This window comes from Amblyomma americanum, chromosome 6 (genome assembly GCF_052857255.1).
Source record: "Amblyomma americanum isolate KBUSLIRL-KWMA chromosome 6, ASM5285725v1, whole genome shotgun sequence".
NCBI classification, from domain to species: Eukaryota; Metazoa; Arthropoda; class Arachnida; order Ixodida; family Ixodidae; genus Amblyomma; species Amblyomma americanum.
Genome location: NC_135502.1, coordinates 181350291 through 181361848, shown reverse-complemented (window position 1 = coordinate 181361848; position 11558 = coordinate 181350291). Strand labels below are relative to the sequence as shown.

General features: G+C 47.7%; 1 protein-coding gene across 1 annotated transcript; it reads left to right on the top strand.

Annotated features, from left to right (window-relative positions):
- Positions 1–3517: 3517 nt before the first annotated feature.
- LOC144095622 (uncharacterized) lies at positions 3518–7580 on the top strand. The gene is made up of 3 exons (XM_077629293.1): positions 3518–4390; positions 4862–5101; positions 7437–7580. The coding sequence occupies exons 1-3, from the start codon at positions 3701–3703 to the stop codon at positions 7578–7580; spliced, it is 1074 nt and encodes a 357-aa protein (XP_077485419.1). The 5' UTR covers positions 3518–3700.
- The last annotated feature ends 3978 nt before the right edge of the window (positions 7581–11558 follow it).

Here is an 11558-nt window from a genome sequence, read left to right as displayed (position 1 = left end):
TCACCCCTGCTCACATCTAGTAGGAACAACAAAACCCACTCCCCATGGCATGCGAACAAAGGCTCCTGCTTCTATTTCCCGTCGATCCTCTGCTGCATTTTTAAAAAAATTCTTATAGCGACATTCCCTTTTATCTTAAGTTCTCCCATTCATCCCTGCTGACATCTAGTATGAACAACAAAACCCACTCCCCATGGCACGCGAACAAAGACCCATGCTTCTATTTCCCATTTATCCTCTGCTGAATTTTTAAAAAGTTTCCTATATTATAGCGACATTCCCATTTATCTTAAGTTCTCTCATTCACCCCTGCTCACATCTAGAAGGAACCACAAAACCAACCCCCCTTTGCACGCGACCAAAGGCCCCCTGCTTCCCTTTCCTGTCTATCCTCTGCTACATTTTTAAAAAGTTTATTATATTATAGCGACATGCCCTTTTCTCTTAAGTTCTCCCATTCACCCCTGCTGACATCTAGTAGGAACAACAAAACCCACTCCCCATGTCAGGCGAACAAAGGCCCCCTGCACTCCTTTCCAACCTATCCTCTGCTGCATTTTTAAAAAAGCTTCTAATGACATCGCGACCCTTCGCCTTCTCTTCAACTTCTCCCAATCACCCCTGCTCACATCTAATAGAAACAACAAAACCCACTCCCCTTGGCGCACGAACAAAGGCCCCTGCTTCCCTTTCCCGTCTATCCTCTGCTGTATTTTTAAAAACTTTTCTTATTTTATAGCGACCACTCGCCATTTTCTTCAACTTCGCCCCCTCAACCCTGCTCACATCTAGTAGGAACCGCCAATATCCACTCTCTTTGGCAGGCGAACAAACACCCTGCTTCACTTTCCCCTGTATCCTGTTCTGGATTTTCAAAAGAGTTGCTTATAATATAGCGACCCTTCGCCTTCTCTCCAACTTCTCCCATTCACCCCTGCCCACATCTAGTAGGAACAACAAAACCCACTCCCCATGGCACGCGAACAAAGGCCCCTGCTTCCCTTTTCCATCTATCCTCTGCTGCATTTTTAAAAAGTTTCTTATATTATAGCGACATTCCCTTTTCTCTTAAGTTCTCCCATTCACACCTGCTGACATCTAGTAGGAACTACAAAACCCACTCCCCATGTAAGGCGAACAAAGGCCCCCTCATATCCTTTCCCACCTATCCTCTGCTGCATTTTTAAAATAGTTTCTTATGATATAGCGACCCTTCGCCTTCTCTTCAACTTCTCCCATTCACCCCTGCTCACATCTAGTAGGAACAACAAAACCCACTCCCTATGGCACGCGAACAAAGGCCCCTGCTTCCCTTTCCCGTCTATCCTCTGTTGCATTTTTAAAAAGTTTCTTATATTATAGCGACATTCCCTTTTCCCTTAAGTTCTCCCATTCACCCCTGTTGACATTGAGTAGGAACAACAAAACCAACTCCCAATGTAAGGCGAACAAAGGCCCCCTCATTTCCTTTCCCACCTATCCTCTGCTGCATTTTTAAAATTGTTTCTTATGATATAGCGACCCTTCGCCTTGTCTTTAACTTCTCCCAATCACCCCTCCTCACATCTAGTAGGAAGAACAAAACCAACTCCCCATGGCACGCGAATAAAGGCCCCTGCTTCCCTTTCCCCTCTATCCTCTACTGGATTTTCAAATGATTTTCCTATAATATAGCGACCCTTCGCCTCCTCTCCAGCTTCTCCCATTCACCCCTGCCCACATCTAGTAGGAACAACAAAACCCACTCCCCATAGCATGCGAACAAAGGCCCCTGCTTCCCTTTCCCATCTATCCTCTGCTGCATTTTTAAAATGTTTCTTATATTATAGCGACATTCCCTTTTCTCTTAAGTTCTCCCATTCACCCCTGCTGACCCCTAGTAGGAACAACAAAACCCACTCCCCATGTAAGGCGAACAAAGGTCTCCTCATTTCCTTTCCCACCTATCCTCTGCTGCATTTTTAAAATAGTTTCTTATGGTATGGCGACCCCTCGCCTTCTCTTCAACTTCTCCCATTAAACCCTGCTCACATCTAGTAGGAACCACAAATATCCACTCCCCTTTTCAGGCGAACAAAGGCCCCTGCTTCAATTTCCCCTTTATCCTCTGCTGGATTTTCAAGAGAGTTTCTTATAATATAGCGACCCATCGCCTTCTCTTCAACTTCCCTCATTCACCCCTGCCCATATCTAGTAGGAACAAAACCCACGCCCCATGGCACGCGAACAAAGGCCCCTGCTTCTGTTTCCCGACTATCCTCTGCTGCATTTTTAAAAAGTTTCTTATATAGCGACATTCGCTTTTCTCTTAAGTTCTCCCTTTCATCCCTGGCGACATCTAGTAGGAAAAACAAAACCCACTCCCCATGTCAGGCGAACAAAAGTCCCCTGCTTCCCTTTAAACTGTAAAAACTGCTGAATTTTCAAAACATTTCTTATATTATAACATTCCTTCGCCTTCTCTTCAGCTTTTCCCATTCACCCCTGCTCACATCTAATAGGAACAACAAAACCAACTCCCCATGGCACGCGAACAAAGGCCCCCTGCTTCCCTTTCCCGTCTATCCTCCTCAGCATTTTTGAAAAGTTTCTTATATTATAGCGACGTTCCCTTTTCTCTTAAGTTCTCCCATTCTCCCCTGCTGACATCTAGTAGGAACAACAAAACCAACTTTCCATGTCAGGCGAACAAAGGCCCCCCGCTTTCCTTTCCCACCTATCCTCTGCTGGATTTTCAAGAAAGTCTCATAATATAGCGACCCTTCACCTTCTACAACTTCTCCCATTCACCCCTGCTCACATCTAGTAGGAACAACCAAAACCCACTCCCAATGGCAGGCGATCAAAGGCCCCCTGCATCCATTTCCCATCTATACTCTGCTGTATTCAAATAAGTTGCTTATATTATAGCGACCCTTCGCCTTCTCTTCAACTTCTCCCATTCACGCCTGCTCACATCTAGCAGGAACATCAAAACCCACTCCCCATGGCACGCGAACAAAGGCCCCTGCTTCCCTTTCCCGTCTATCCTCTGCTGTATTCTAAAAATTTTCTTATTTTATAGCGACCATTCGCCTTTTCTTCAACTTCGCCCCCTCAACCCTGCTCACATCTAATAGGAACCGCAAATATCCACTCCCCTTGGCAGGTGAACAAAGGCCCCTGCTTCACTTTCTCTGTGGGCCCTGCTCGATTTTCAATAGACTTTCTTATAATATAGCGACCCATCGCATTCTCTTCAGCTTCTCCCATTCACCCCTGCTCAAATCTTGTAGGAAAAACAAAACTCACTCCCCATTGCACGCGAATAAAGTCCCCTGCTTCCTTTTCCCATCTATACTCTGCTGTGTTTTAAAAAGGTTTACTTAATTTATAGCGACCATTCGCCTTCTCTTCAACTTCGCCCACTCAACCCTGCTCACAACTAGTAGGAACCACAAAAATCCACTCCCCTTGGCAGGTGAACAGAGGCCCCTGCTTCACTTTCCCCTGTATCCTCTGCTGGATTTTAGAGTGTGGTATACTGATAGCGCATGTTTTAAACTGCATTTTCATGTATCGCTTATCAGCCACGCAAGCAGTCGTCGGCAGATCACATGTTCATCGGCCTATAAAAAGGCACTGTCTCAATAAACGTTTGTTCAGTTCCAGCCTGGCGTCCGTCTGATACACAACAGTTGGCGACGAGGCAGCGACGGCGATGGCCGTCGGCAGGATCGGCGAGTATCGTCTCGGCACGAACGCGTCATGGGACGAATACGTCGAGCGCCTGGAAATGTTCTGCGAAGCGAACCAGATAACGAAAGAAGAGCAGAAAAGAGCAGTCCTGTTGAGCAGCTGCGGCGAAGAAGTGTACGGGCTCATCGTAACTTTGGTGAAGCCAGAAAGACCGACAGCAGCAACCTACGAAGAAATCAAGACTGCCGTTCGCAAGCACCTGCATCCAAAGCCTTCGGAGCTGTATGCAAGGTTTTTGTTCTACAGGCGAAACCAGGCTGCCGAGGAATCGATTGCGGACTACGTCACGGCGCTTCGGAAGCTAGCCGAAGACTGCGGTTTTGGCAGCGCCCAACTCCCGTTGGACGTCATGATGCGGGATCGTTTCGTATGCGGACTCCGGAACGAAGGGGTTCAACAGCGACTTCTCGCAGAACACAGCCTTACGTTTAAGGTTGCGTATGACTTGGCCACAACTGCAGAAGCAACCGCTAAGCAACAGCGAGACATACGCAAACACGGTCGATACGAGACGGACTGCCAGGAAATGGTACAAGCAACCCGTGCGAAGCAAGACACCCCAGCGGAGGGGTCCAGCTGTTACCGGTGCAACGGTAAGCACGCTCCACATTTGTGCCGTTTTAGAAAGGCGACATGCTTCAACTTCAAAAGGGTTGGACATATAGCTAAGGCTTGTCGGTCGAAAGACGACAGTAGAACTGCTCGGAAGACAGCGTATGAGCAAAAGAAGAAAGGAGATAAGAGCAGGGGCGTGTACGAAATGAGTGCGTTGTTTTCCCTGTGCGAAGTGAATGAGCAAGAACAGAAGTTCATGGTTCAAGTAACGATTGAAGGGCAAGAAGTTCCGATGGAGGTTGATTCTGGCGCATCGTGCTCAATTGTGAGTGAAGATACGTTCAGGGTTGTTGAAAGGAATCACGGTAAAATACCACTGCAAGATTCTGGAACAACTATCGTAACCTGGTCAAAGGAGGCGTTACCCGTGCTGGGTCAAGCAAGTGTCTTGGTGGAATTCAAAGGCAGGAAGGCAAAGCTACCTTTGCTCGTAGTACAGAAGCAAGGCAACAGCCTGATTGGGAGAAACTGGTTTAACCCGTTAGGTATTGGCTTGCGGGGTATACAGCAAGTAAACGTGGAGGACGTGCCTTCGCGATTTCCCGAGGTGTTTCGCAGAGACCTTCCTGGCTTCAACGGACCGCCAGTTCACATCGAACTGAAAGATGACGCCCAACCGGTGTTCCTCAAAAGTCGACCAGTTCCATTGGCCCTCAAGGACGACGTGGCCAACGAAGTGGACCGCTTGGTGCAACAAGGTGTATGGGAGCCCGTCAGCTACTCCAACTGGGCAACACCACTGGTAGTGGTAAGAAAAAAAGATGGAACTTTACGTCTTTGCGGCGACTATCGCAGTACCGTAAACAAAGCTATTAAGAGCAGTGGATACCCCTTGCCCACTACAGCGGAAATGCTCACAGCTCTAAGTTCAAGCAAGTTTTTTACCAAGTTGGATCTAGCCCAAGCTTATCAGCGGCTTACGCTAGACGACGAGACGGCTGAGGTGCTCACAGTTAACACGATAAAGGGACTGTACAAGGTTAAGCGGCTGCCGTTTGGCATTTCGGTCGCACCTTGGGTTTTTCAACGAGTCATCGACACGCTGTTAGCGGGCGTTCCCGGAGTGAAAGCTTATCTGGATGACATATTAATTTCTGGATGTAACGCCGAAGAGCACGCCGAGAGATTAGAGACTGTGCTATCGCGTCTGCAGAAGGCACAGCTACGAGTAAACAAGGACAAGTGTGAATTTAACCAGACGAGCATCGAATTCTTGGGACACAGGATTGATGACTCAGGAGTACATCCCAGCCGAAGCAAGACGGACGCCATCCAGCAAGCGCCTGCGCCCGCAAGCAAAAAGGAGCTGCAAGCCTTTTTGGGATTGCTGAATTTCTACAGCAGTTTCCTCAGGGGCAGGACGGAAGCGGCCGAACCGCTTTATCGACTGCTAGACCGTGACCACGAATGGAAGTGGACAGGTGAGCATCAGCGGGTTTTTGAGAGACTGAAAAATTTACTCAGCTCAGACGCCGTACTTGTGCCCTACGATTGCAAGCGTCCTTTAATTTTGTGCTGCGACGCATCGCCTGTGGGGGTGGGGGCAGTGCTAGCACATCGTGCGGATGACGGGAAGGAGCAGCCCATAGCTTATGCTTCTCGCACTCTTGGCGTCAGTGAACGCAACTATGCTCAGATTGATAGAGAGGGTTTGGCTGTGGTCTTTGGCGTAAAAAAGTTCCACCAGTACCTAGCTGGGCGAGAATTTACAGTGATAACAGACCACAAGCCGTTACTCGGCCTGTTTAACACGGACAAGCGAGTGCCCGAAGTTGTGTCGCCCAGAATGCTGCGTTGGATTTTACTGTTGTCTGCGTATAACTACCACCTTGAGTACAGACGAGGCCAAGACAACTCCAACGCCGATGCACTCAGTCGTCTACCAGCCCCGGGAGACGAGGACGAGCCAAGACCGCCTGGGGACGTGCTCTTGTTGGAAGCGGTCGACTGCGCACCGCTGCAAGCGGCGGACATTGCTGCGCTGATCAAAAAGGACTCGGTTCTATCCCGGGTAAAGGAATGGCTACTCAGTGGCTGGCCGTCAACACAAGTGGACAGCAAGTTTGCGCCTTATGAGGTGAGACGGTCGGAGTTGTCATTGCATCGTGATTGCATACTGTGGGGGAATCGCGTCATAATTCCAACCGCAGCAAGAGAGAATGTGCTGCAACTCCTGAATGCAAATCATCCAGGGATGAGTGCCATGAAAGCATCAGCTAGAGGGCTCATGTGGTGGCCGAAGATGGACCACGAAATTGAGGAGTTTGTTCGGCACTGTCATCCGTGCCAGAATAACCGGCAAAGTGATGCCAAGGCTCCAGTGCATTTTTGGATCAAGCCAGATCAGCCTTGGAGTCGACTGCACATTGATTTCGCTGGCCCAGTCAAAGGAGACGTTTTCTTAGTCGTGGTAGACGCGTACAGCAATTGGGCTGAAGTCGAAATCATGCCATCCATGAAAGCTACGGCTGTCGTCAACAGCTTAAGGAAGATGTTTGCGACACATGGTGTACCGGACGTTATCGTTTCAGATAACGGCACAGCTTTCACTAGCACAGAGTTGCAAATGTTTTTGAAGTGTAATGGCGTGCGTGCAATTTTCACTGCACCTTATCATCCAGCCAGCAATGGTAGGGCGGAGAGGATGGTAAGAGAAGTTAAAGAAGCATTGAAGAAGCAGCAGGAAGGTTCGACACAGTGCAAGATTTCCCGGTTTCTGTTTAAGCAACACACGACGCCACATTCGGTCACGGGAAAATCGCCAGCAGAGTTAATGTTCGGACGAAGACTGAGGTCAGCGTTAGACAGACTCCATCCGGACCGGCAACACGCGCCTGAGTTACAACGACCGGAGACTAAGAGGTTTCGTGTCGGTGACGCGGTCTACGCTAAAAGCTTTTGCCCAGGTCCAAGGTGGAAGGCTGCCAGTGTTGTGGCAGTCAGAGGTCCGGTGTCGTACGTGGTACAGCTAAACAACGGCGAGCGTCATCATAGGCACCGCAACCAGTTGAGGAGCGCCTGGACGCGGCTCGTAGTTGACCCAGTCACAAGTGAGGACTACCACGTCAGGCTTCCTCCTACAGCCAGGCAGCCACAGCCGCTGTCTGCTAGCCCAGAAGCAACCCCTGGGGCGAGTCCAGGCCAAGCCACCCAAGTACCGGTCGAGCCGCGAAGATCAACGCGTGTTCGACGGCCTGTCCTGCGTTATGGCATTAATGGCTAGCTAGTCCGTTTTGGATTGTGCAAATCTTAGGAGAAAGGAGTGTGGTATACTGATAGCGCATGTTTTAAACTGCATTTTCATGTATCGCTTATCAGCCACGCAAGCAGTCGTCGGCAGATCACATGTTCATCGGCCTATAAAAAGGCACTGTCTCAATAAACGTTTGTTCAGTTCCAGCCTGGCGTCCGTCTGATACACAACATAGAGTTTCTTACAATATAGCGATCATTCGCATTCTCTCCAACTTCTCCCATTCACCCCTGCCCACATCAAGTAGGAACAACAAAACCCACTCCCCATGTAAGGCAAACAAAGGCCCCCTCATGTCCTTTCCCACCTATCCTCTGCTGCATTTTGAAAATTGTTTCTTATGATATAGCGACCCTTCGCCTTCTCTTCAACTTCTCCCATTCAACACTGCTCACATCATAGTAGGAACGACAAATGTCAACTCCCCTTTTCAGGCGAACAAAGGCCCCTGCTTCAATTTGCCTTGTATCCTCTGCTGGATATTCAAGAGTTTCTTATAATATAGTGACCCATCGCCTTCTCTTCAACTTCCCCATTCACTCCTGCCCACATCTAGTAGGAACAACAAAACCCACTCCCCATGGCACGCGAACAAAGCCCCTGCTTCAATTTCCCGTCGATCCTCCGCTGCATTTTTAAAAACTTTCTTATATTATAGCGACATTCCCTTTTATCTTAATTTCTCCCATTCATCCCTGCTGACATCTAATAGAAACAACAAAACCCTCTCGCCATGGCACGCCAACAAAGGCCCCTGCTTCTATTTCCCTTGTATTCTCTGCTGCATTTTTAAAACGTTTCTTATAATATATCGCCATTCCCTTTTATCTTAAGTTCTCCCATTCAACCCTGCTCACATCTAGTAGGAACAACAAAACCCACTCCCCATGGCATGCGAACAAAGGCCCCTGCTTGTTTTTCTCGTCTATCCATTGCGGTATATTAAAAAATTTTCTTATTTTATAGCTACCATTCGCCTTTTCTTCAACTTCGCCCCCTCAACCCTGCTCACATCTAGTAGGAACCGCAAATATCCACTCCCCTTGGCAGGCAAACAAAAGCCCCTGCTTCACTTTCCCTGTGTCCTGTGCTCGATTTTCAATAGACTTTCTTATAATATAGCGACCCATCGCCTCCTCTTCAGCTTCTCCCATTCACCCCTGCTCAAATCTTGTAGGAAAAACAAAACCCACTCCCCATGGCACGCGAATAAAGTCCCCTGCTTCCCTTTCCCATTTATACTGTGCTGTGTTTTAAAAAATTTAACTTATTTTATAGCGACCATTCGCCTTCTCTTCAACTTCGCCCACTCAACCCTGCTCACATCTAGTAGGAACCACAAATGTCAACTCCCCTTTTCAGGCGAACAAAGACCCCTGCTTCAAGTTGCCTTGCATCCTGTGCTGGATATTCAAGAGTTTCTTATAATATAGCGACACATCGCCTTCTCTTCAACTTCCCCATTCATCCCTGCCCATATCTAGTAGGAACAAAACCCACTCCCCTTGGCACGAGAACAAAGGCCCCTGCTTCTATTTCCCATCCATCCTCTGCTGCATTTTTAAAAAGTTTCTTATAATATAGCGACATTCGCTTTGCTCTTATGTTCTCCCATTCACCCTTGCTGACATCTATTATGAACAACAAAACCCACTCCCCATGGCACGCGAACAAAGGCCCCTGCTTCTATTTCCCATGTATCCTCTGCTGCATTTTTAAAAAGTTTCTTATATTATAGCGACATTCCCTTTTATCTTAAGTTCTCTCATTCACCCCTGCTTACATCTAGAAGGAACCACAAAACCAACCCCCCTTGGCACGCGACCAAAGGCCCCCTGTTTCCCTTTCCTGTCTATCCTCTGCTACATTTTTAAAAAGTTTATTATATTATAGCGACATTCCCTTTTATCTTAAGTTCTCCCATTCACCCCTGCTGACATCTAGTAGGAACAACAAAACCCACTCCCCATGTCAGGCGAACAAAGGCCCCCGGCACTCCTTTCCAACCTATCCTCTGCTGCATTTTTAAAAAAGCTTCTCATGACATCGCGACCCTTCGCCTTCTCTTCAACTTCTCCCATTCACCCCTGCTCACATCTAGTACAAACAACAAAACCCACTCCCCTTGGCACGCGAACAAAGGGCCCTGCTTCCTTTTCCCGTCTATCGTCTGTTGTATATTTAAAAAATTTTCTTATTTTATAGCGACCATTCGCCTTTTCTTCAACTTCGCCCCCTCAACCCTGCTCACATCTAGTAGGAACAGCAAATATCCACTCTCTTTGGCAGGCGAACAAAGGCCCCTGCTTCACTTTCCCCTGTATCCTCTGCTGGATTTTCAAAAGAGTTTCTTATAATATAGCGACCCTTCGCCTTCTCTCCAACATCTCCCATTCACCCCTGCCCACATCTAGTAGGAACAACAAAACCCACTCCCCATGGCACGCGAACAAATGCCCCTGCTTCCCTTTTCCGTCTATCCTCTGCTGCATTTTTAAAAAGTTTCTTATATTATAGCAACATTCCCTTTTCTCTTAAGTTCTCGCATTCACACCTGCTGACATCTAGTAGGAACTACAAAACCCACTCCCCATCTAAGGCGAACAAAGGCCCCCTCATTTCCTTTCCCACCAATGCTCTGCTGCATTTTAAAAAAAAATTTCTTATTTTATAGTGACCATTCACCTTTTCTTCAACTTCGCCCCCTCAGCCCTGCTCCCATCTAGTAGGAACCGCAAATATCCACTCCCCTTGACAGGCGAACAAAGGCCCCTTCTTCACATTCCCATGTATCCTCTGCTGGATTTTCTAAAGAGTTTCTTATAATATAGCGACCCATCGCCTTCTCTTCAACTTCTCCCATTCACCCCTGCCCACATCTAGTAGGAACAACAAAACCAATTCCCCATGGCACGCGAACAAAGGCCCCTGCTTCTATTTCCCATCGATCCACTGCTGCATTTTTAAAACGTTTCTTATATTATAGCGACATTCCCTTTTATCTTAAGTTCTCCCATTCATCCCTGCTGACGTCTAGTAGGAACAACAAAACACACTCCCCATGGCACGCGAACAAATCCCCTGCTTCTATTTCCAATGTATCCTCTGCTGTATTTTTAAACATTTTCTTATTTTATAGCGACCATTCGCCTTCTCTTCAACTTCGCCCACTCAACCCTGCTCACATCAAGTAGGAACCGACAATATTCCCTGCCCTTGGCAGGTGAACAAAGGCCCCTGCTTCACTTTCCCCTGTATCCTCTGCTGGATTTTCAAGAGTTTCTTATAATATGGCGACCATCGCCTTCTCTCCAACATCTCCTATTCACCCCTGCCCACATCAAGTAGGAACAAAAAAACCCACTCCCCATGGCACGCGAACAAAGGCCCCTCCTTACCTTTCCCGTCTATCCTCTGCTGCATTTTTAAAAAGTTTCTTATATTATAGCGAAATTCCATTTTCTCTTAAGTTCTCCCATTCACCCCTGCTGACATCGAGTAGGACCAGCAAAACCAACTCCCCATGTAAGGCGAACAAAGGCCCCCTCATTTCCTTTCCCACCTATCCTCTGCTGCATTTTTAAAATAGTTTCTTATGATATAGCGACCCTTCGCCTTGTCTTCAACTTATCCCAATCTCCCCTGCTCACATCTAGTAGGAACAAAAAACCCACTCCCCATGGCATACGAATAAAAGCCCCTGCTTCCCTTTCCCGTCTATACTCTGCTGTATTTTAAAAAATTTTGTCGTTTTATAGCGACGATTCGCCTTCTCTTCAACTTCGCCCACTCAACCCTGCTCACATTTAGTAGGAACCACAAAAATCCACTCCCCTTGGCAGGCGAACAAAGGCCCCTGCTTCACTTTCCCCTCTATCCTCTGCTGGATTTTCAAATGAGTTTCTTATAATATAGCGACCCTTCGCCTCCTCTCCAACTTCTCCCATTCACC

Excerpts from the sequence above, each read along its gene's own strand:
- LOC144095622 (XM_077629293.1), top strand. The coding sequence starts at position 3,701 with ATGGCCGTCGGCAGGATCGGCGAGTATCGTCTCGGCACGAACGCGTCA. Across the intron at positions 4,391-4,861 it reads CATGCTTCAACTTCAAAAGG|CAAGTAAACGTGGAGGACGT; the intron begins GTTGGACATATA and ends CGGGGTATACAG. Across the intron at positions 5,102-7,436 it reads GGGCAACACCACTGGTAGTG|CCAGGCAGCCACAGCCGCTG; the intron begins GTAAGAAAAAAA and ends TTCCTCCTACAG.